This window comes from Ursus arctos, unplaced genomic scaffold (genome assembly GCF_023065955.2).
Source record: "Ursus arctos isolate Adak ecotype North America unplaced genomic scaffold, UrsArc2.0 scaffold_36, whole genome shotgun sequence".
Taxonomy (NCBI): domain Eukaryota; kingdom Metazoa; phylum Chordata; class Mammalia; order Carnivora; family Ursidae; genus Ursus; species Ursus arctos.
In genome coordinates this window covers 14,615,983-14,641,138 of record NW_026623050.1, presented here as the reverse complement: position 1 = coordinate 14,641,138, position 25,156 = coordinate 14,615,983, and the positions used below count along the sequence as shown (strand labels likewise).

Below are 25,156 nucleotides of genomic sequence, written 5' to 3'. Positions count from 1 at the left end.
GGGTTAGAGCTAAGCCTCGGTTTTGTGATTCCCAAGGACTTTCTGGTTATGTACTATTACTGTCTGTGATCTGCTAGCCTTTTAAATCTGTCCTAAAAGAAAATAGATTAATGAAAAAATGACTTTTTCTGTTTGGTACTGTCATTTAATGAACTGTGCTAACTACCGTGCTTCCATTAAAATACAATTATGTTTGTCGCAAGTTATGCAGGTGTGTGTTACATTTCTAAGTAATAGTAAGATTTCTTTATGAGGCTGCTTTTGCTTCATGTAAAAGATACTTCATTTATCTTGGGCTTAGGTAAAATTTGAGGATACACCTGTGTAAAAGTAATATGAATTTTTTTCAGAATTTTGGCTAATTGTATAATTACATATTTCTGGGTCAGTTTAAATTTCTAGTTCTTCTTCAAGAAACTGGTGTTTTTAAAATAACCTAAGACATAAAATATTAGGTCATTTAAAATGAAAGAAAGGGGGGGCACTTGGGTGGCTCAGTTGGTTAAGCATCTGCCTTGGGCTTGAGTCATGATCCCGGGGTCCTGGGATTGAGCCCCACGTTGGGCTCCATGCTCAGTGGGGAGTCTGCTTCTCCCTCTCCCTCTGTCCTTCCCCTGCTCATTCTCTCTCTCTCTAATAAGTAAATGAAATCTTTGAAAAAAAAAATTAAGGAAAGGATCTTTGAATATAGTATATTTTAGGAACAATGTCTTATCCCAAATAGTTATTTTAGTTTAATTTTTTAATTAATGAGATCATAAAGAATTTTAAATGTACATTGTTATGTCTTTTAGATATCATTTGCTATTTCTGAAGCTAAAGAGAAATGGAAAAGCGAGCTTGAAACTATGAAGAAAAATGGAATACCTGGAAAAGAATTGGAAGAGAAGATTCATTCTCTTCAGAGAGAGCTTGAGTTAAAGAATGAGGAAGTCCCTGTGGTTGTCAGGGCTGAGCTGGCGAAGGCCCGGAGCGAATGGAACAAAGAAAAGCAAGAAGAAATCCACAGAATTCAAGAACAAAATGAACAAGATTACCGGCAATTTTTAGATGATCATCGAAATAAAATTAATGAGGTGCTTGCGGCAGCTAAAGAAGACTTTGTGAAACAAAAAACTGAACTACTTCTTCAGAAGGAGACAGAATTGCAAACATGTCTAGACCAAAGTCGTAGAGAATGGGCTACGCAGGAAGCCAGGCGGATCCAACTGGAAATCTATCAGTATGAGGAAGACATCCTCACTGTACTTGAATTTCTCTTGAAGGACACCCAAAAGGAACATGTCAGTGGTTCAGAGAACAAGCAACTCTTGGAACTCGTGTCAACTTGTTCTTCAAAATGGGTGTCTGCCCAATATTTTGAAAAACTAAAGGCCTGCATACAGAAAGCATTTCAAGATATCCTCTCCCTAGCTATAGAAAATACCAACTCCGAGTGGGAAAAGGTATGTTCCTGATAAGTGAAAGCACTATTAATAAACATCAAAGATGATTATAGAAGTCACATGTGGTCTTTTTTCCTTTCTTCATTTTACAGTTTAATAGACATAAAACTTGAGTTTTTACCAGTGGCTTAACAACTTTTTGTAGTGAATCCAGAGGATTTCATTTCTTTTTGCCAAAAAAACTTGCTTCTTCATGGTGCCACAAATATGAGGCAGAGCTTTTAGGCTCTAGACCTCTTTTTCCTAAAAAATATATGCTGTTCTTTGTAAGGGGCTAAGCTTTGAGAAACTGAATAACTGTCATTCCTATTTTTGTTTTTTGGGCATGACCACTTCAAGAAATATGCATCGTATTAAACTAGGGTTTCTTAAGAGCTTCTAAAGAGTTTGGAAACCTATTTCTTGCCCTCAAGGAATTTATGTCACAAAGGCAAAAAATGCCAACCAAGTACAAAAAATATGGTTGTAGAACAAGCAGTTAGAAGTATGGCTCACTCACACAAAACTCCGAAGCCCAGTTTTGTTGATCTATATCTGTGCATGTAGAATGAATTAGTGGTATTCTTTTAGTTGTCTAGTCTCTGACACCAGCTTTTAGTTTCGGTGGAAAAGCTGATGATTAAAGAAATGAGATATGCGTGAAAAATCCAGAATGATATGTCGGTGTTGTGATCAGCCAATTTCAACATTTGGAATTAGAGATAGAAGAAAATCGCCAATGTTATAAGGTCTGTCTGAGAAGAGACGTAAGTTTCATTACGATAACATGATTAACAATTTCGAAGGCCAGGATTGAATGTTGGTATTAATACTTACTGGAAAGAGTTATAAGTTGGGAAAAAAAATCCGAGTTCCAGTCCCACACTTGAGGATAACTAGTCTGTTACCTGTGTGGTCATATATTATAATTGCTTATCTGAAAAAGAAAGTACCAATCTCTGGCCTAATTCCTTGGGTTTTGTAGGATATGAATGACGCAGCTTGGCCTTTCTGCCTCCTGCATTTGAGATAGTACAGAATTTTAGGCTCAAAGTTTACCTGAAAGATTAGTCTACCCCATCCCAGTTCACCCCAGTTGATACTACTATTTTTGATTTGACAGAGATGTGAAAGCATCTAGTTAAGAGTTGTTTTCAATGTAAAAATAACTGGGCAAGATCATTTCCCATGAATAATGCTTGTATTTCTTAATTGAAAATTTTTGGAAAAAATATGAATTATTTATAGAGAGTTCTAAGCGTGAGCAGTGATGGGAAAATCATGTTACATGCTTTCATGTTTACTGAAAAGGCAATCTCTGCTACAAAAATCAGGGAAATATAACACCTTTCTTCTATTAATATATACTCAATCCTGGGGTCTCTGTATAGGTTTTCTGATTGTGCTAGCAGTGTTAAGATCATTTGTATGACTTAATGTAGCTCACATGTCTGTGGAGACAGAATCACATAATTTGGCTAAGAACTTAGACTTTTGTAGCTTTTGTTGGGTGGGATCAGATTCTATTCGTGAGAAAAGGATGGTTTTGAAATGCCTACTCTGGCATTTGTCATAGAAGATTACTTGATCATCTGTTTGAGAGCTATCCCAGCTCAGGACCTTGAGGGAAAGCAATGATTGTAACCAGTGATTATAAGTTTGCAATATAGGTGCCATAAATATGAAGAACTAGGAATTACAGTTGATTAAATTCATCATTTTTAGAACTGTTTATGAAAATTAAAACAGGAAAAAATGATCAGTATATATAAATGAAGTCCTTGTTAAAATAACTTAGATGATAAAAAGTTTTTTTAAATGGACAGGATGCAATCAATTAAAAATGTAGTTTCCCGGAAAATGAATGCCTTATTGGAATACATCAATACAACAGGTCATGATGGAAAAAAGAAAACAAAAATATCAATTGGAACAGAATTTTCAAACAAATTTAAGGATGTGTGTTCTGTCTTTTCTTACCACCAAAGTCAAGTTAAAACTAAGACAAGAAGGTTGCTGCTGCTACTATATTTTTGTCATCTTGGCTTTTCTCCAGTTTTGAGTAGAATCTGGAAACATTGGCTACCTTAGAGTTCAACTTTTATTACTCTTTTTGGCCTCAGCCTCATATCCCCTTGATTGCCTGAGTTTGCATTTTCTCTGTAACTGCTGACCTCTGCTTCTGATGCATATTGTAAGGAGGTTTTCCAACAGGCAGCTAAATGAGTTTCTTATAATCAAAATCAAGGCTTCTAAGAATCAACCTGATATGTGAATTTCTTAGGTAATTAAACAAGGCAGCTTTCTTGAGATCACCTGTTTTGTCCCTTTGGGATTTAATAGTTGCCTAGAATCTGAAAACACTGCCTTAAAAGAATGTCTCACCATTAATGAATTTAGTAGTTGTATTGCTGTAACAGGGACTAGAACACCGAAAGTGTTCGATAAATATTAGTGAAGAAATAGTCTTGTGCAAGATGTTTAGGTTAGCTTCAGTTTCTCTAACTTTGGAATTCAACTGAACTTCCTTATAAAATAATGGTATATATTAAAGTATTCAGAAATGTAACATACTGTATAAATGTAATTTTAGATTTGTGAAGACAAAAGTTTGATATTATAGTTTCTGAGTTTGACCCCTGCTGCAGTGAAAATGTTCAGGATTTTCAAGAACAATTGTGATTTCACATAATATGTCCTGTGATTTGACCACATAAACTATTAAAATATCTTAAATTCATATATATGTGTGCAGACTGTATCTCCTGTCTGTCTCATAGTTGGCCCACCAGACCTCTGTCAGATAATGTTCTAATTTGAAAATTATGGTCATAATAGACGAGTTCATAGTAATGACCGTATTTATGTAACACCCTAAGAAAAATACTGGTGATGGTTTAAGCAAGATTTTTTTCAGACAGTGTTTTCTTTTTATGTTTTTAATATAAGCATTTTAAATAGAAAATTGTGTAAAGATTTTTGCATGGCATTAACTATGAAGATACTCTCTTTCAGAGAAATATGGCCAAGATCTCTAAGGATCCTGCCACAGAGGTCACTGGCAGAGGAGACCCTGGAGTCCTGGCAGTCCTTCCTGCACCTACTTTTGGACTCTGTGCTCAGAACTTGGCCTTGCAAAAAACAGAAGCAGAAGCTGGTAATGGGATTTTATTCCTACTGGTTTGTTACATCCATACTCACAGTTGCAGAGGGTTGCTTTGAGGATGAAGTCAAAGATGCGTGTAGCTTTTATGAGTGAACAAGTGGATAATATTACTCCTACCTAATCTGTGTCTTCTCCCTAGATTTCATTTTGCATTTAGGAGACGGGGATGCTTTAGACCCTCTTAATTCTATCCTTTTGTGGGTAGTTCTTATTATAAGGAGAATAATGAGAATTTTAATAGAATAGTCATGTTTTTATTCCCTGTCTTTATTGAGAAATCACGGGTTTCACATAAAAGAATTGCCAAATAACTGGGACCTTTTTGTTCATGTTATTGGAGCTTATTTCAACCATTTTTTTTAAGTGGAAATCTTTCTGGCGAGGTGTTTCCTGATTTGTTTCTTGAGGGCAGGAGCAGTGTTTTATCTCTTCCTCTCCAGTACATGGCAGAGTGAATGGCACATAGTTTGTGTTCCTTGATATTTAGTAAATTAATAGCTTAATGTTTCCATAATGACTTACAGTTGTTATTGTGAAAAAGAATTACTGTATTGTACTGAAGCCCCTTGACATATTCAGAGCTCAGGGAGGAATATTGATTGGGCTTATATTGCCTAATCACTGGGAATTCTGAACTAGGAACTGACATATCCTTTATTAGCTCCAATCCTTTTTAAGATACTGATCTCTCACAGTCTGCTCCTTCCCTCCACATGCAAACACATACCCACTCTTTCTGTTTCTTTTTGCTGTCTCTGTTGCAACCTGGAAGAGAACTACGAGTTGCCAGAACAACTCATATGTACTAGGTTAATAACCTTAACTTCCACAATATCTAATTTAGTAAGTAATATTACCAGAATTTTAGAGAACTTCTGCCTTTCCTAAGAAGTCAGTTGACAGTTATTTTCCTGATCGTCCATAGGCCCTTTTTCCTCACTTCTAGATTCTAGGTGGTTGAGAATATCTTATCGTTCATTAGGTGTATCGGAATACTATTTTTTTTTGAAGATTTTGTTTATTTATCTAACAGAGAGAGAGCCAGCGAGAGAGGGAACACAAGCAGGGGGAGTGGGAGAGGAAGAAGCAGGCTCCCAGCTGAGGAGCCTGATGTGGGGCTCGATCCCATGACTCTGGGATCACGCCCTGAGCCGAAGACAGACGCTTAACGACTGAGCCACCCAGGCGCCCTGAGAATACTATCTTAATATGTATTTTGTTTCTTACTTTTCAGTGTCATTGTATATCTGTTTTTTTTATTTGGAATAACCAGATAACTTTTTTTTTAATTTATGAAATGGGTAGCAACAAATTTTAGATATTATTTGGCTTTGGGAAGTCCTATCAATATGAAAGGAATTTGTTTTTACTTAAGACAAATCAGACTACAAAAGGATTTTTCTTTCTTCAGTCTTTTTTCCCTAAAACCAAACACATTAACCAATTCATTAGAAAGGACTAAATAATCAAAAATATATATTAAGTGTTGTAGTCCTTTATAATATTACCACCAGAGAGTACCATTGTTAACCATTTGATTATAGTCTCCAAATATCTTATTTTTTAAAGTAAATTTAAAATCACAAAATATTTGATACATGCAAAGAAAATATATGATGCAAATGTAAGTTATGAAGTCTACGAACCGGGAGCCCACTCTTTGACTTAAGAACTAGAGTGTCAACAGTACTGTTGAAGACCCCTCTGTGTTTGACCACAGTCCCATCCCTGTAACTTCCTTACAGTCCAAGGTAACAAAATATTCTGATTTTTAAAAAATTATTCTCTTGCTTTTCTTTATGTTTTGACCAAATACAGGTATCCTGAAAAAGCGGTTGTTTTGTCTTCTAACATTATAAAAATGGTTTAATATTCATTGTAGTCTTTGTAACTTGCTTTTTTCCACTTAATAGCAAGCTTCTGATATTTGTCTATGTTAATGCACGTAGCTCTAGTTGCTGTGTCGTATTCCATTCTATGAGCATACTATAATTTATTCTCTTGTCAGTGGGCATTTGCCTGGTTTCTAGTTTTACAACAGTATCTTAAATGAAAAATATAAATGCCATGTATGCTACCAGTGTGATGCTTCATTAATTCTTTGATGCTCACGGACACAAATGGCACCATTCAAAGGAGACTAAAGTCAGGAAGGAGCTAAGAATAATTTTGCTGAACCAATGATTTTATATCAGATTTTTGGGTACCGGTTTTTGAGTCTGTGCCAATTTGTGTTCCTACTTTATTATGTCAATTATATTAATAGTAAGAATCTATTTTTTGTATCTTTTTTATATTATTTAAATTTTACGGATTCCACATATTACTAATAGCAATAGCTGTTATTTATTGTATGCTGCTCTCTGCCAGGTACTGTGCCACAGTTTTCATACATTTGTACCTCCTGATAGTTTTAAATAGTTTTTTCATTTGGAGACAATTTCAAACTTACAGAAAAGTTACAAAAGTAAAAATTGTTGCAAGTAACACTCATATATCCTTTACCTAGATATGTTTGTTGATAAAGTTGTATACAGTTTTATGCTCTTCTGTGTATATGTGTATGTGAGCATTTCATTTTCTTTCCTGAACAATTTGAGGATGTTATATACATTGTGCCGTTTTACCCCTGAATGCTTCAGTGTGTATTTTCAAAAAATAGGAATTTTTTCTTTTAGAACCTTAGTATAGTAAATTAAACATTTGATGAAAATATTGTATCAACCTGTTTGTATTCTAATTTTGTCAACTGACGCAATAATGTCTTTCATATTTTTTTTCTCCCTACAGTACAGGAATCTGTCCAGGGTCAGGTGTTATCTTTAGATGTCATGTTTCTTTAGTCTCCTTTAGTCTAGAATATTTCCACAGCCTCTTTTTGACTTTTATGACATTGGCATTTTTGAAAGACTTACTCTCCCTTCTCCCCACCACTCCACCCCACCTCCCGCTTTTGGTAGAACTTTCCTCATTTTGAGTTTGATAGTTCTTCATAATTAGATTCAGGTTGCGTTTCGTTGGCTGGAATGCTGCATAGGTGATGTCTCATCACACGTGGAGGTGCACAGTGTCCATTTGTCTTTTACCGAAGTTCCTTTGAGCACCTGGTCACGGTGTTGCCCATTTTCTTCAGTGGGTTCCTTCCACCTCACAACTAATAAGCAATCTGTGGGGAGACACTTCAAAGACCATGAAAATGTCCTTCTCATTAAACACTTCTCTTATATGTGGCAATCATTGATGATGCTTGTCTGATTCAGTCTTTACTGTGGTGGTTGCAAAATTATAATTTTTTCAGCTCTAGACTTCTCTCCACTTTCACCAGTTTGCACTTGGCATGTTGTTATAATCGTGAATCCTCCTGTTAGTTTGAGTGCTTATTTGTCTATCTTTTTGTTTATTTATCAGTCTGTCCATCAATCTGTCTACCTACTTACCTATCAACTTAACTTACTTATCCATCTGTCTATCCTTCCAGCCCATTATGGGTAGGATTATTGGTATGGCTCATGGATTCCTCTTTTTTAAATATTTTATAATTCATTAATATACTTAGTGTTCAAATTGCCCCATATTCAGCTACTGGAGCCCTTTCAAACTGGCTCCTTTGTCCTTGTGACTTTCCTGTATTTTTCAGGAATTTCTTTCTGGCATTCATCTTGTATATACCCTGTCCCAGTACTGGAGTTAGCCATTTCTTGAAGATCTTGGTTCCTTTTAGTGGGGAATGGTATTCAATACTATGAGCTGAACATTATGTTTCATAGCAATTTTTAAAATAGATGGTATTATTTAATTTTACATATTAAAAAAACTAAGTCTCAGGTTATATACTCTGAGCCATACTGCCAATAAATAGTATAAAGAAGATTTAAACCCAGGTCTCTCACTTAAGCATCACATTCTTTTCAGTTGTACTGTTGCCTTTCTTTAGTCATGTCACCTGGTTTCCTTCCTTCCTTTGTTCCTGCATTCCTTCCTTTCTTTTTTAGTTCATAGTCTAAGTTGATATAAAAGTTTGCTATCATTTAATTTTTGCAGATAAGAAAAAGATCCTTGAAATTAAAGATTCATGCTGTGGACACTGCTTCCAAGAACTTGAAAAGGCAAAGCAGGAATGTCAAGATCTGAAAAGAAAACTGGAGAAATGCTGTAGGCATCTTCAGCATTTAGAAAGAAAGCACAAAGCTGTAGTGGAAAAAATTGGAGGTTAGCATTTAAAGTAGCACTACTACCGGTATAAATCTCTTTGATCCTTGAAATGTTCAAATGTGACATTTTAGTTAATGTAGGCACCGATTCTCTTTGAGGATTAATGTAAACTAATTTGGGCCTTATTTTTACTGACCAAATTATTATTCCTGAACTACAAAGAGGAAAATTGAAGCTCTGATTAAAAGGTCACATTCCTTTCTTCCTTTTTGGATTGAATAGATATTGAGTACCCAATATGTGTCAGGCAGTATTCTAGGCACTAGGGACACAGCAGTGAATACATCAGACGGAATTCCAGGTCTGCTATAAATGTACAAGACTGTTTCCTTCTTTCAAGAAGCTTATCATCAAGTGAGGAGACCTAAAAACAGATTAATAAATAATTGCAGCACCGACTGCGCCTGGCGGTGTGCTTGTGTAAACTTGGCAGAGAGGATGGGAGTGAACTCTTCCTTCTATTTGAGTTAAGGGGGGCTTGACTTAGCCTTGAAAGATGAAAGTGTTCGCCAAAGAGGACAGCATTCTAGGAGAAGGGGAAGTTGTGCACAAAGACACACGGGCCTGGTCTGGCACCCTTCCAGTCCATTCTTCACGGTGCTGTCAGGGAGATGATCTGGAAGGGATAGCTCTGCTATCTCCTCTTGCCCTGCTGCACCAGGGAGGCTACGGAGCTTCTGAGGCCGCTCCCTCTTACCTTTTACGGTTGCTTATCTCCTGTGCTCTGTACTGTGTGTGTTTGAAATACTCAGATTGCTGAGCTGGTCAGGAATTGTGCTGCTGGACCTTGCATACAGTGTTGTCACTCTCTCCTACCCCTTACCCTTTCATTCTCCTTTGGCCTAACTCTTCCTCATCCTTTAGGGTTCGACTGAGAAAGATGCCTGTCTGCCGAGCCCTCCTTGATTCCGTCTGGGTTAAATGGGCTTCTTCTCTGTGGCCCCATAGCACTCTTGGCTCCTCCTACTCTCTTACCATTCTGTATTTAATTTTTTGGTTACTTGCCTGATGCCCTTTCTAACCTATAAGTTCCCTGAGAATAAGGAATATGTCGTGTCTTGTTCATCATTGTAGTCATGATGCCCATTATGTGCCAGAAGATAATAAATGTTTGAATGAATGAAGGATTGAATGTAAGGGTTCCAAATAATTGTGTGATCCAGAAAAAAACAGACAGATACATTCATTTTTTTTCTACATTTCAACTCGATTGCTTGCCTGGACAGCAGTCACCTCCTGGCTCTTTCTGCTTCCAATCTTGCGCCTCTAAGCCATTCCCCATAATGTAGCTCCAGCGACCTTTTAAAAAAGTAAATCGGATCACAACACTCTCTTGTTTAAAGTCCTTTGACTTATCTAGCCTTCAGTAGGCAATGCATTTTATTTAACATCATGTAAGAAGACTTTCATGATTCAGCATCTGCCAGCCCCTTAGCCTTGTCTTGCCCCAGCCCTTTTATTCTTTCATAGGGCCAGAGCATGGATTTCATTGTCTCTTTTCTCTTGTCTGTTTTCATCTCCGTTTACCAAAACATCTGTCTTCCCATCCTGATCACATTGCCTGGCTAACTCCTACTCCTCCCTCCCCTGGTGCATTGCTTCATCAGGGAGGCTTTCCTGACCACCCCAGATTGGTTAGCTTCCTCTGTTAGACATTACCCGCAGCTCCAATGACTTTTCTAACATTTATCATATCGTCCTTGTAATTAATTTTTGTCTGTATTGGCCTTTGAGTATAGCCTTGATGACAAGGATCAAGTCCTGACCGAGCACTTAGTGCACAGTACCTGGCAACATAGCACACTCGGTAGATAATGTTGACTAAGAGGAGCCTGCTTCACTCCCACCTACTGCTTACCAAGTCTGTTAGAGATAGATAATCATTATTTTAAGGCAAGACAGGATTTTAAGAATTTTGAGATAAAAATTTTAACAACTGTAATTCCCATGGTGATGGCTTAGCTCTTTGGTAGAGGCCAGAAGAGTAAATGAGCTAATTGTAGCTCTTGAAAAATTTGATGGAAATCAAGAATATTTGTTTTACATATAAAATGACAAAGGCTGCTGGATAAGATTAGTATTTACAAATAATATTTAGCACCATACATTGTGATCATAGTTATTCTGCGTAGTGCCATAATTCATAGATTTAGAAATAATCCAAGAAGTTGGTACTGAGCTCAGAACAATGGGCTGATAAAAGGGTTTGGGGTCAGAATTAAGTCATTTGATAGTTTGATTTCAGTGTTTGTCTTAATGTACATCTCTTAGTTCATAATGTTTTTGCTATTATGGTTGCTTTTTTGTTTCTTAAATTCCCTTTCCTACTGTGCTGGTAGCATTTATTGAGAAGTGGTGGAGTAAGAGTGAGTGATTTAAAAATATAAAAGTTATATCAATCACTAGGAGGAATAGAATAGTTCATTACCCAACTTACAGGGTGTGTTGAGAGGGTGGCATGGTAGGAAACATGGCGTGTCCTGTTCATATTTATTAAACACTGGTATTGCTAGACTTTGTATAAGGTGCTGTGCACCTATTGTTTTATTTCTATTAAAGGTAAGTAATACTATCTCCATTTTACACATGAAAAAACTCAGGTTCAGAAAGCGTAAGTAATTTGCTTAAGCTCATCTAACTTGTAAAGAAGCAGAGCTAGGATTTAAACTCATGTCTCTCTCACTCTGAAATTCATGCTTTGTCCTCCATTCCATAGGGACTCCCATCAGTCCCCTCACCCTCTTTTTAGAAGTTCAGAGAATTGAAAATCTTACATTGTGAAAGTGGTACCTACTTAATATTAATTTTCTTTTTATTTTGTATGGCAGTGCTTGTTCAATGGTCATATATATATGAGCATAGACTGTATACCAGGATCCAAGAGGAATGTGAAAATAGAAGACCCAGTATGTTTCAACAGAGCTTCAGTCTAGCTGGGAAACAAAATAGATGCATATGAAACAGTTGGAAACCTATTCCAGGGCAGTGTGTAACCCAAAGCAACATGTGGATGTAATACAGATTTTAAGTGGGGAGAAACCGAAACAGGGAGTGGTCAGATTAGGACTCATCAGGAAATGAATGACAGGGAGCAACTGCCATTTCCACAATCTCCGCTATAAACATTTGCACTGGGAATTTCAGGGAGAGGAAAACTGAGGGGAAAAAAAGATTAATGACCAATATACCATTACTTTTCTTTTTTAGAAGAGAACAGTAAAGTTGTTGAAGAATTAATAGAAGAAAACAATGACATGAAGAGTAAATTAGAAGAACTGAGAACACTTTGTAAAACACCACCAAGGTAGACTTTTAATATTTTTATTTTTAAATTTATTTTTGTTTATTTTTTTGAGAGAGAGAGAACACGTGTGAGCAGGGGATGGGGGTGTGGGGGGAGGGAAGGGCAGAGGGAAGGGAAGACAGAGAATCTTAAGCAGGCTCCACACCTAGCACAGAGACCGACTCAGGGCTTGATGTCACACCCCCAAGATTATGACCTGAGCCGAAATCAAGAGTTTGGTTGCTTAACCAACTGAGCCACCCAGGTGCCCCACCTTTTACTATTTTAAAGAAATTGTTTATTTCTAAGTATTTTTAATTTTTTAATATCAATTATATCAATAAGATTCATACTAAGAGTATAAAACTTGTTATATAGCAAGAAGTCTAAAAAAGAAAATCTTCCAAAACCCTATTCCTAGTAGATACCCTTTGTTAACCTCTTGTTTTATATCATTTAAGCCACTTTATACTCATGTGCATGTTTCAAAAACTGAGATTATCATGTAAGCTAGTTTGTAAGCTTTTATTAATGTAATGTTAAAAGATAAACATTTCTGTATGTCATTAAATATTCTATAATGTGCTTTGCACTACCAGTATGTATTTTCATCATGTGGATTTATCCTGAATTTTTTAAGTAACCATAACATTTGTTTCTATTTTTCTTCTATTTTAAATAACTGTATAGTAAAGATCCTGATATATATATGTATATGTATTTTTTAGCACATCTCCGTTTGATGTTATTGGAATATATAGATAGATATATTTATATAACAATCTGTTTGCAATATTTGGTTCATTTTTAGGTCATTGTCAGAAGGGGCCATTGAAAATGCTTGCCTGCTGTGCAATGGGAGGGCCTTGGAAGAACTTCGTGGACAGTACATTAAAGCTGTAAAAAAAATTAAGCGTAAGTCCCTGAGGAGAGTCCCAAGATTTTAAGGTGGTTTGAGCCTTTTTTTTTTTTTTTTTTTTTTTTTTTATTACTAGCAGTCAGTAATTTGGGGGAATTTTCCAAACTACCTTGTTCTGAGATCTTATCTGCTTTCTAGAAGAAATTAGTGGCACCTTTTCTAAATTATGCAGCAATGGATCATTTTGCCCAATATCTTTTGGAAGTGACATGAGGGTAGAGTTACTTTATATTGTTAATTATCCTGTTCTTTTTTGGGCACCAATGTTAAACTAAAAATTTCATAATCTTAAAACTTAACTAAAATGTCATGTGAGTTTTAAATTAGCAAGTATTACTTTCTGTCATAAGCTTTTATTTAATTTAAAAAAAAAAAAGATTTTATTTATTTGTCAGAGAGAGAATGAGCACAAACAGGGGGAATGGCAGGTGGAGAGAGAAGCCGGCTCTCTGCTGAGCAAGGAGCCTGATGTGGGACTCGATTCCAGGACCCTGGGATCATGACCTGAGCCAAAGGCAGATGCTTAACCAACTGAGCCATTCAGGTGCCCCTCCACCATAGCTTTTAAAGACCACAGAAAATAGATCTAGCTAGGCATTATTCTGTTCTTTCTCATTATTTCGATAATGGATTAAGTCATACATGTAAATTTGTTTATCAGGTCCTTTGCAGTAAGAGGCGATGCAGCATACCTTGCAGAGCATTTCTTTGGTTTTATGTTTTCTCAGAATATCTCCTGTTTTTTAATTACAATATTGCTTGGATTGTATGTATGTCCCAGAACAATAACCAGTGTTGATATAGGAGAAATGTATGTTTACCTCTCAAAATTGCTATTTAACAAAATGAGTGGGGAAGGTCTTAAGTTCCAAATGTATTTGTTAGATCATCAGAATCTTTTGTAGATGTTTTGAAAAGCCCACTCAGTATCAATAGAGACAATTTACTTCTTAGTTGTTGCTGGTGCCAACAAAGGTCATATTACTACAAAACAAACAAAGCAACTTTTTGTGAATAATCATATCAGTTGGGAAGTGAAATTTTAAGCATTTTTTTCATACTCATATGCTGACTTGTGTGTATGTGTATTGTTTAACATTTTAGACATTAGCTGTGGTTTTGTGTTGACATGTATTCCAATTTAATTGTCCCACTTCAAATAATGAGAAATAGTCTTTCAGTTAGTATTTTCTGCATAGAGCATCTAATTTTCAAGAAAAGCTTACTGATATTGAGGGAGAGTCCTCTTGAATTGAATCTTTAATATAACAGAGTGGTGATATTTTAGGGATAGGATGTAGCCCTAGATTTAGTTAAAAAAAAAAAAAAAGAAAAAGTTGACCTTAAGTAATGGTAGTCTCAATCAAATCATGTTGAATCAAAGATAAAAAGAAAACTTGAAAGCAGTGAACTATTATTTATTTATTTATTTACTTATTTATTTAAAGATGTTATTTATTTGCCAGAGAGAGAGCGCGCAAGACCATAAGCAGGGAGAGTAGCAGGTGGAGGGAGAAGCAGGCTCCCCGCTGAGCAGGGAGGCTGATGTGGAACTTTATCCCAGGACCCTGCGATCAGGACCCCAGCCAAAGGCAGATGCTTAACCGACTGAGCCACCCAGGCATTCCTGTGAACTATCTTTTTTTTTTTAAGATTTTATTTATTTATTTGACAGAGATAGAGACAGCCAGCGAGAGAGGGAACACAAGCAGGGGGAGTGGGTGAGGAAGAAGCAGGCTCATAGCGGAGGAGCCTGATGTGGGGCTTGATCCCATAACGCGGGATCACGCCCTGAGCCGAAGGCAGACGCTTAAGCTCTGTGCCACCCAGGCGCCCCTCCTCTGAACTATTTTTAAACGTATATTTCAGAGGGCAACATAGGTCTCATCCTTCTCCCTGGCATTTTGTACATATCTCTCATGGATTGTAGTATTATATTTATTTGGGTACTCATAAGTGCTGCTGAAAGAATTGAATAAATAATGAAACATGGATTTTCAGAGCATAAGTAAATGGAAATATGAGTCTCTCCAGTTCATGTTGCCTCCTTCTACCTTTCTGTGTCTGGTTCTTTCTTCCTTTCTTCCTCACCCTTTATGTATATTTTTTCCTCCTCTCTTAATCAGACAATACATAATTGAAATGTGTAAGTTTCTGTATCTCATATTGATTTTCTTGCCTTAGTGTTAGAATATGACAGTGTTTTCCTAGAGAATATGCTGTTTCCTTAACATATGTGGCTATCATCATTCTTTTTTTTTTTTTTTAAAGATTTTATTTATTTATTTGACAGAGATAGAGACAGCCAGCGAGAGAGGGAACACAAGCAAGGGGAGTGGGAGAGGAAGAAGCAGGCTCATAGCGGAGGAGCCTGACGTGGGGCTTGATCCCATAACGCCGGGATCACGCCCTGAGCTGAAGGCAGAGGCTTAACTGCTGTGCCACCAGGCGCCCCTTGCTATCATCATTCTAAAAGGACTTTTAGATTGTTTCTCCTTTGAGTCTCCTAAAATAGTGATCTGAAACATTCCATTTTAATGATTGTGGAAAAGTACAATGTTTAAACTATACCTCTAGTCAGTTCATCTTTCAGAAAATTGATCTGAAGTCTGCCTCCCCTGTTTTTGAAAAACTGCTAGTAAACATGCATTTTGTGGGGATTCCTGTCTCCCCACCAACTCCCTCCCCCACCTCCCCACTAGGTGATATGCTTCGTTATATTCAGGAGAGTAAGGAAAGAGCTGCAGAAATGGTAAAAGCAGAGGTATTGCGAGAACGTCAAGAAACCGCCCGAAAGATGCGCAAATATTACTTGACTTGCCTCCAACAGATTTTGCAGGATAATGGAAAACAGGAAGGGTAAGTTCAATCTAAACAAACAGTGTGTCCTGAGACTACCGGGACAGCATGTTGTCATTTTCTAAACATTTTCCTTAACCACAAAATTAACTATTTCTACATGATCGGCCATTAGGGGTTAAGAGAGCTTATGTCTGTACTACCCTAAATATTGGCAGAACTAATAGGAAAACAGAAATCCTGGGGCTAAGGAAACTCATTTTTTCCTTTAAACTATTATTAATTTAATATTCTGGAATTCCCCACAGGGCTGAGAAAAAGATTATGAATGCTGCTAGCAAACTTGCTACAATGGCAAAATTGCTGGAAACGCCGATTTCTAATAAATCCCAGAGCAAAACTACACAGTCAGGTATGTCAAAATGAGTCACTTGAAGGGTTTTTTTCTCCCTTCTTTGTTAAATATTTAATATTTTTAGTATGAGAAGGAACAAGAAATGTAAGGAGTGAGAGTTAATTTATAAAGTTGTGTCTCTTTTACTTAAACTGGAAACCTACAAAAAAGAATATAGAGTTTTCAGTTTGAGTAGGCAGACTGAGCATACCCATCAGCTTCCTGTAGTTGCTTCCATTCCTAGAAATGGCGGAAAAGATTTTAAACAAGTTAGTAAGAGGGAGGGAATGATAAAGATCAGAGCAGAAATAAATGAAATAGAGATTTAAAAAAAAATAGTAGGGAAGGTCAACAAAACTAGGAGCTGGTTTTTTTATCTTTATTTTTTTAATATATTTTTTAATAATAGTTTTTTTATTATATTATGTTAGTCACCATACAGTACATCCCTAGTTTTTGATGTAAAGTTCCATGATTCATTACTTGCGTATAACACCCAGTGCACCAGGCAATACGTGCCCTCCTTAATACCCATCACCCCTACCCCCATCCCCCACCCCCCTCCCCTCTGAAGCCCTCAGTTTGTTTTCCAGACTTTTTTAAAAAGATAAACAAAATTGATAAAACTTTACCCAGACAGACTCCTCAGGAAAAAAAGAGACAGGACTCAAGTAAATACAATTAGAAATGAAAGAGAAGGAACAATGGACACCACAAAAATACAGAGAATTGTTAAGAGACTGCTATGAAAAACTATATGCTAATGAATTGGACAACCTAGAAGAAAAGGATACATTTCTTAAAATATACAATCTTCTAAGACAGAATCAGGAAAAAATTAGAAAATCTGAACAGACCAATTACTAGAAATGAAATTGAATCAGTAATTACAAAGTTTCCAAAAAACACGGGTCCAGAGCGAGATGTATTCACAGGTGAATGCTACTAAAAACTTGAAGAAGAGTTAACGCCTATCCTCAAACTCTTCCAAAAAATACAAGAGGAGGGAAAACTTCTAAATTCATTTCTACGAGGCCAGCATTACCCTGATACCAACACAGAAAAAGACACTATTAAAAAAAAAAAAAAAAGAAAGAAAGAAAACTACAGGCCAAATCTCTGACAAATACAGATGCAAAAATCCTTGACAAAATATTAGCAAACTAAATTCAACAGTACATGAAAAAGGATCATTCACCATGATCAAGTGGGATTTATTCTGGACATGCAAGAATGGTTCATTATCCACAAATCAATCTACGTTATATACCACATTAACAAAATTAAGACAATAAGCCATATGGTCATCACAATAGATGCAGAAAAAGCTTGATAAAATTCAACATCAGTTTATGATAAAAACTCTCAACAAAGTGGGTTTAGAGGAATTATACCTCAACATGATATTGTCCGTATATGACAAACCCACAGCTGACATCATAGCCAATGGGGAAAAACTGAAAGCTTTTCCTCTAAGATCAGGAACAAGATAAAGATGTCTACTCTCAACACTTTTATTCAACATAGTACTGCAAGTCCTAGCTACAGCAGTCAGACAAGAAAAATCCAAACTGGTAGGGAAGAAGCAAAACTGTCATTTTTTTGCAGATGACATGATACTGTACATAAAAGACCCCAAATCCAACACCTAAAAATGACTAGAATTAAATGAATTCAGTAATGTTGCAGGATATAAAATTAATATACAGAAATCTGTTGTGTTTATATACACTAATAACAAAGTATCAGAAAGAGAAATAAAATAATTCCATTTATAATTGCACCAAATAGAATGAAATACCTAGGAATAAGTGTAATGACAGAGGTGAAAGACCTATCCTCTGAAAACTTAAAGAGATTGATGAAAGAAATTGAAAATGATATAAACAAATGGGAGGATATACTATACTCATGGATTGGAAGAATTAATATTGTTAAAATGCCCATACTACCCAAAGCAATCTATAGATTCAGTGCAATCCCAATGCAAGTGTTGATAGTATTTTTCACAAAAATAGGACAAATAACCCTAAAATTTGTATGGAATCACCAAGACCCTGAATAGCAGAAGCAATCTTGAGAAAGAAGAATAAAATTGGAGGTATCACAATTCCAAATTTCAAGCTATACGACAAAGCTCTAGTAATCAAACTGTGGTACTGGCACAAAAATAGACACATAAATCAATAGAACAGGATAGGGAGCCCAGAAATAAATTCATGATTATATGGTCAATCTATGACAAAGGAGGCAATAATATACAATGGGGAAAAGATGGTCTCTTTAATGATGGGAAAACTGCACAGCTACATGCAAAGGAATGGAACTGAATCACTTTCATAAACCATACACCAAAAAACCCTCAAAATGTTTGAAAGACCTAAATATTTGTAAGACCTCAAGCCATAAAAAAAAAAAAAAGAAAAAGAAAACATAGTCAATAATCTTTTGTACATTGACCTTAGCAGCTTTTTTCTGAGTATGTTTTCTCAGCCAAGGAAAACAAAAACAAAAATAAACTATTGTGACTATAGCAAAATAAAAGTTTCTGCACAGCGAAGGAAACAATCAACAAAACAAAAAGGCACCCTCCTGAATGGTAGAGCTTATTTGCAAATGATATATTCAATAAGGGGTTAATATCCAAAATATGTGTATATGTGTGTATGATATATTCAATAAGGGGTTAATATCCAAAATATGTGTATATGTGTGTATGTGTGTGTGTGTGTATACACACACACACACACACATATATAAAGAACTTCAACTCAGCACCCACAGAGTAAATAATCCAAAAATTAAAAATTAAAAAATGGGCAGAAGACATGAACAGACATTCTATAAAGAAGTCCTAGATGGCCAACAGACACATGAAAAGATGTTTAACGTCAGTCATCATCAGGGAAATGCAAATCAAAAGCCCAATGAGGTATCACCTCACACCTGTCAAAATGGCTAAAATAAAAAACACATGAAACAAATGTTGGTGAAGATGTGGAGAAAAAGGGACCGTAACTGTTGGTGGGAACGCAAACTGGTGCAGCCACTGTGGAAGGCAGTATAAAGATTCCTCAAAAAGTTAAAATAGAACTACCTTACAATCTAGTAATTGCACTACCGGGTATTTACCTCCAAAATACAACAATACTAATTTGCAAAGATATATGCACCCCTATGTTTATTGCAACATTATTTACAATCGCCAAGACATTGAAGTAGCTTGACTGTCCATCACTAGAAGAATGGACTAAGAAGACTTCATACACACATACACATAAATATTACTCAGCCATAAAAAAAGAATGAAATCTTCCCATTTGTGACAACATGGATGGATCTAGAGAGTATTGTGCTAAGTGAAATAAGTCAGACAGACAAATGCCATATGATTTCACTTATATGTGAAATCTAAAAAACAACACATAAAACAGAAACAGTCTCATTAATACAGAGAACAAATTGGTGGTTGCCAGAGGGGAGAGGGTGGGGATGGGTGAAACTGGTGAAGAAGATTAAAAGGTAAAATTTCCAGTTATAAAATAGGCAAGTCAAAGGGATGAAAAGTACAGCATGAGGAATATAGTCGATAGTATTTTAATAATTTTGTTTGGTGATGTTAATTATGCTTATTGCGGTGAGCAGTGTATATGTCTAGAACTGTTAAATCACTATGTCGTATTCCTGAAACTAATATAACATTGTATGGCAAGTGTACCTCAATTTTTAAAAATAAATAAATAAAAAATAAAAAGTTACAATTCATAGACCAAAAGTTGTGAGAAATCTCTGAAAGAAAGACTGTATAAGATTGAAGATGGAAGCAGTTCAAAACTGCCAGAAGATGACAGCTGTAAGTAGGAGCAGTATTAAAACTGTTCCACATGTGAAGGCAGTATGTTGTAGGGGATACCTGTGAGGTAAGTGTAATTAGTTGGTGTTCTAGAACCACAGTAACCAGATGGGTTCACTCTCTTTATTAATCCTTCTGCTTTCCCTTCCCCTGCCCCCAACATTGGGCTGTAGTAAGAGCAACAGGAACAAAGAGTGTCGGAACAGGGCAAGGCTCTAGATGGCTAGTCACACCAAGGAGGAACTTAGAGCCCACGTGCCCCAAGTACCAGCTATTGCATTTTTCCAGCCTTCAGCTTGTTCCTTTTACTACACTCTCAACTTTTTTTTTTAAAGATTTTATTTTTATTTATTCGACAGAGATAGAGACAGCCAGCGAGAGAGGGAACAAGCAGGGGGAGTGGGAGAGGAAGAAGCAGGCTCCCAGCGGAGGAGCCTGATGTGGGGCTCGATCCCATAATGCCGGGATCACGCCCTGAGCCGAAGGCAGACACTTAACCACTGTGCCACCTAGGCACCCCGTACACTCTCAACTTTTTTAAACAAGCTGATACCATACTCAGAACATCTATGAGATAAGCATTCAACCAAGGATCACCAAATACCTATAGAAAGCCAGCACCATGATAAAAGACACAAAACTCAAAATAAGACAAGGCAGAAAAACCCAATACAACTTATACCTATGGATACAAGTAATAGAACAAATAAAAGGACCTGAGAATTTTAGCAAAGTATAGTAGTCTCAAAAGGATGTAAGAACTGCAGAGGAAAATAATAAACACGTCTAACAGGTTTACTATTTTCAAGGAAAGGATATAGTTACTGATAACTCTAGCCATTGCTAGAAAAATACAAGTTTAAGTATGTGTATTAAGATTTTAGGCTAGTCAATAGAAAAAGAGAATATATAACTTTCAAACTAGTAGGGGAAGATTTGTAAGAAAAGGTTTCAATCTAACAGAATCACGAAAGAGGAAAAATACAACTAGAAGCATGGGTCAATAGAAAATTACTGTAGGGTCAAACATCAGCAATCACACTAAACATAAATATGTTAAACTCACTTATTAAAAGACCATAATTTCTGTTTTTTAAAAATTCAGACATGTTATTTCTATGAAAACAACATCAAAAATTCAAAGTGAAGGAATTAATAATATACTAAGCAATGAAGTGTTGATATTAGATAAATTATAAAATTAAATACAACATTAAGCAAATTATACTTGAAAGGGAGTAAAGTGAAGTTGCTAATGGGAAAGAAGACTCCTAAGAACCTATAAATGGGTTCTTTCCGTTCATAATTAAATAGCTTTAGAATATATAAAGCAAAAGCTGATGGAAATGTGTGAAAAATTAATAAATTGCCAGTCACACTGGGGGATTTTGAACATATCTGTGGGGAAATGGGGCTTTTGAATTTCTAGAAAGCTTGAAGCAGAGATTGTTCAGGAATCCACAAGTCTGATATTGGTAGACATTCTTTAAAAAAGCACAAAGATTATTTGTTGAAATTTGGGAGTGGTGATGTGGAACTTGAGTGTAAAAGATTTGGGGGCAACTGTGCATATGTCCTAATAAAAGCAAACCCTTTTCATGATCTAGGGACCAAGGTACACACCTGAGGTATGGTTTCTCTGATTTTATGTTATGTGGCTGCTGTGCTTCTGATCAGATTTTATGTCTTAGGTACTTAAATCAGAAATTCCATTTTAGCTTTTACTCTGTGTGTGTGTAGGTGTGCTTATGCTGGCATTGGGTGTTGGGGTTCTTCTAGCAAATTTTCTTCATTGGAGCAGAATTGGAAACGTGGCAGTTGGCTCTTGAAATGTGATATCTGTTGCAGAAAATCATCAGATGCATGACAATAATGTCAGATTTTAGTAACAAAATTGCTTAACTTTAATGGATATGTAAAATAATATTTTTAAATGTCCAGCATTGATGTATTTTCTTTGAGAATGATTAAAATACAACATTCTTGTGGCAAGCCTGGGTGGCACGGCGGTTAAGCGTCTGCCTTCGGCTCAGGGCGTGATCCCGGTGTTATGGGATCGAGCCCCACATCAGGCTCCTCCGCTATGAGCCTGCTTCTTCCTCTCCCACTGCCCCTGCTTGTGTTCCCTCTCTCGCTGGCTGTCTCTATCTCTGTCGAATAAATAAAGAAAATCTTTTAAAAAAAAAATAAAATAAAATACAACATTCTTCGGAAATACATGAAAACATAATTTTTTTTCCTCCTCTTTCAATGTTAATTTTCTCCTAATTTTGTTTTCCCCTAATTTTGTGTTCCCTTTATGTAGTAGTACTACCTCTGACTTCAGAGATGCTGACTGGAGTTGAAAAATCAAAAAGAAATGATGTGAATCAGAACACACCACGTCACACTGAAAGCAAATCAAACAGTACACAAACTATCCCCAGAAGTATGTGTGACCAAGTTCCTAAGAGAAGGTCTGCTTGTAACTTACGAAGACGGTTAGAGGACGCAGAGCATGGGGACACAAAGCACACGGGTTCCAAAGGATCACACTTAGGCTTCCAGTTTGGGGATAACAATTATAAACACCCAGACATGTTGCCAAAAAATGTTTCTCCTGAGTTTGTTCCTTGTGAAGGTGAAAAAGGCTTTGGTTTGCATAAGAAGAAAGACCTCAGTGATACTGGCTCTGAATCACTTCAGCATTCAGCTGCATACCCGTTTCTTGGATCCTTCGGAAATAAACCCTCTAGATATACCCCTAGTCTTTCTGAATCTGGATCCACGCATACGACCTTTCGAGGTCCTAATGAAAGACTTGGTTTAAAAGTGTATAAGTGTAATCCACTAATGGAAAGTGAAAATGCTGCATCCGAGAAAAGTCAAAGTTTGGGTGTTCGGGAAACTCCAGTAAAGGATGGAGGGGACCTGGATGACTCCATAGGCTGGCATTCCAACAGTGCCACTTTACCCTGCAACAGTCACGAAGTGTCATTTTTACACAGTAGACCACAAGAAACTCTGGATATACCAGCTGACGCTGTTAATTTCAAAGAGTTTTCAGCAGCCAGTTGTCTTTCAGATACAGAGAAAAATAAAAAGATTTGTCAACCAATGGAATGTCAGAGTGGTCACACTTCAGACCTGTCAGAAGAAACCCTTTGTTCCCAGCCAGAGATCAGTAGGATTCTTAGACACCTTCCTCATCATAAAGCTGATATATTAAAGTCCGATTACAAAAAACTGAGCGGTACAGTACCATCATCTGTGTGTCGGCAGCCTTCGAGAAAATTAATTGCTCCTCTATCTAGCCAACAAGATAGTGGCTTTGATAGCCCCTTTGTCAATCTAGACTAATTGTACAGTATTTAAGAAATCATTAATATATTGGCAAAACTGGAAGGGAAGATTCATACTGAAAAAATTGTGGACTCTATTTGAGGTGTTTTAATAATATCTATCATATGAGTAAAGTGTTCTCATAAAATGATTTGAGATATTAATGTTGCCTTAATCTTACAGAGACCTGATGGTGTATGTGTAATCTGCTTCTGTGTGGTGCTTTATATTTGGTTGCTAAACCATCTATTTTTATACTTCTAAATTAGCTTTCTGTGCAGTGTTAAATTATTTAAATAAACTTGCATATTGCCTATTGAGTTGTTATGAATTCTTTTATAATTCGTAATATAGAAATGTTATACTGAGATGTTTGAAATTCATGTAGACTAAAATATAAATTTTGATGATTTGTATGTATGATCAGCGAAATTCAGTATTTGAAATTAGTCATGTTTAATAAGGATGTAGATTTACTTGATGTACTTTTCCTGGAAATATCTCCTCAAAATTTTGATCCTTATTCTCAATTAGTATAAAAGAAGTATTTCAAGGATTGCCAAAAAATACATAGTTGTGTCCTCGTTTCATCATTTAAAATATTAACCTGAATTTTTTAGTTGACATTAGCGTTATTTCAAATCTCATGTGATAGCTAGAGACTTATGTTTTCATACAGTCTTTCTTCTGAAATACTACTTTTTAAAAGTTGAAATAATAAAACATTACATAGCGAAAAATTTTAAGCTATTAGATTTTTATGTTCATGAATAATGCAGAATTGGCTAACTTATTAATGCTATGGGTGGAAACTTATAATTCTAAACTATGCAGAAATGAATGTCTACCTAAATAATGTTTCTAGATGAATTTTTTTTTCAGATTCCGAGAGATGGATATGAAAGTTTTAGGTGAGTGCAAGTGCTTTTTGAAAACATTGATTATAGCTTTCCCTCATATCTCTTACCCTCAACTGTGTTATGGACTGTGTTTGTGGGTTGATTGCATGTATTTTTTACCAGGCTAAGTTGGATTGTGGTTGGGCAGGTGACAAGGTGCATCATCCTCCCGCTGATAACCATCTCTAAAAGCAAGAACCAAGAAGTGAGCCTTTCAGGACTTGGAAAGCACTGTCACCTTCACCAGTGACCTGATGTAGTTAAGCCTAAAATTTAGTCCTGGATTTCAGAGTTTGAGTTGACATGAGCTGAAGAAAGGAACACACCATGTCTTCAAAGTCTCACTTGTATTCCCAGAGACACAACGTTCCTTTTCCAACAGTTAGGGTGTCATTTCTCATTCTAGGAAAACCCCTCAACCATCCATGTTTCAGGTGGATCTGGTTGGTGATTGATAGTTTTAAGCTCTGGATATAATAATATATGTAATGGAACTGAAAATCTAGCTCACTGCTCACCTGCTTTTTCATCTTTGTTTTAAATCCTTATCAGGTATCTCAGCCCTCAACTTCAAGGTTGAATTGGAAATCATCTTGGTTTCCGCTTCTTTTAAAGGTGTCTTTAATCTTTTTTGATGTCCATAATTTCAGCAGGATTAGGTTACTTCATTTTGTTCACTCTACACACAACCACCAAGGAAGGTTTACGTTTAAGTGACTACACAGCCGAAGTACCACTGGCGATTTCCATTGGTCTGAAGGCAGATGTCACAACAGAGAGGAGGTTGGTGCCTCATAGATGTTATGGTCACATAAATCCTACTGCATCACGGTGCTTTTTCTTTTTTATATGTTGCTGGGTTTTATTTGCTAATACTGTGTTAAGG

At 36.3% G+C, this 25,156-nt stretch overlaps 1 protein-coding gene across 4 annotated transcripts in view; it reads left to right on the top strand.

Annotated features, from left to right (window-relative positions):
• Positions 1–23,687, top strand: part of CEP152 (centrosomal protein 152) — a 92,552-nt gene extending 68,865 nt beyond the window's left edge. For 2 of the 4 annotated variants that reach the window (XM_048219030.2, XM_057306220.1), the window contains exons 21-27: positions 795–1,445; positions 4,440–4,581; positions 12,010–12,106; positions 12,897–13,000; positions 15,707–15,863; positions 16,112–16,215; positions 22,356–23,687. In XM_048219030.2, coding sequence (XP_048074987.1) covers positions 795–1,445; positions 4,440–4,581; positions 12,010–12,106; positions 12,897–13,000; positions 15,707–15,863; positions 16,112–16,215; positions 22,356–23,389 — 2,289 coding nt within the window. In that variant the 3' untranslated portion in view covers positions 23,390–23,687. Of the gene's footprint in view, positions 1–794; positions 1,446–4,439; positions 4,582–8,631; positions 8,800–12,009; positions 12,107–12,896; positions 13,001–15,706; positions 15,864–16,111; positions 16,216–22,355 lie in introns of all 4 variants that reach the window. The other 2 variants (XM_057306218.1, XM_057306221.1) reach the window with 2 other exon arrangements.
• Positions 23,688–25,156: the final 1,469 nt, after the last annotated feature.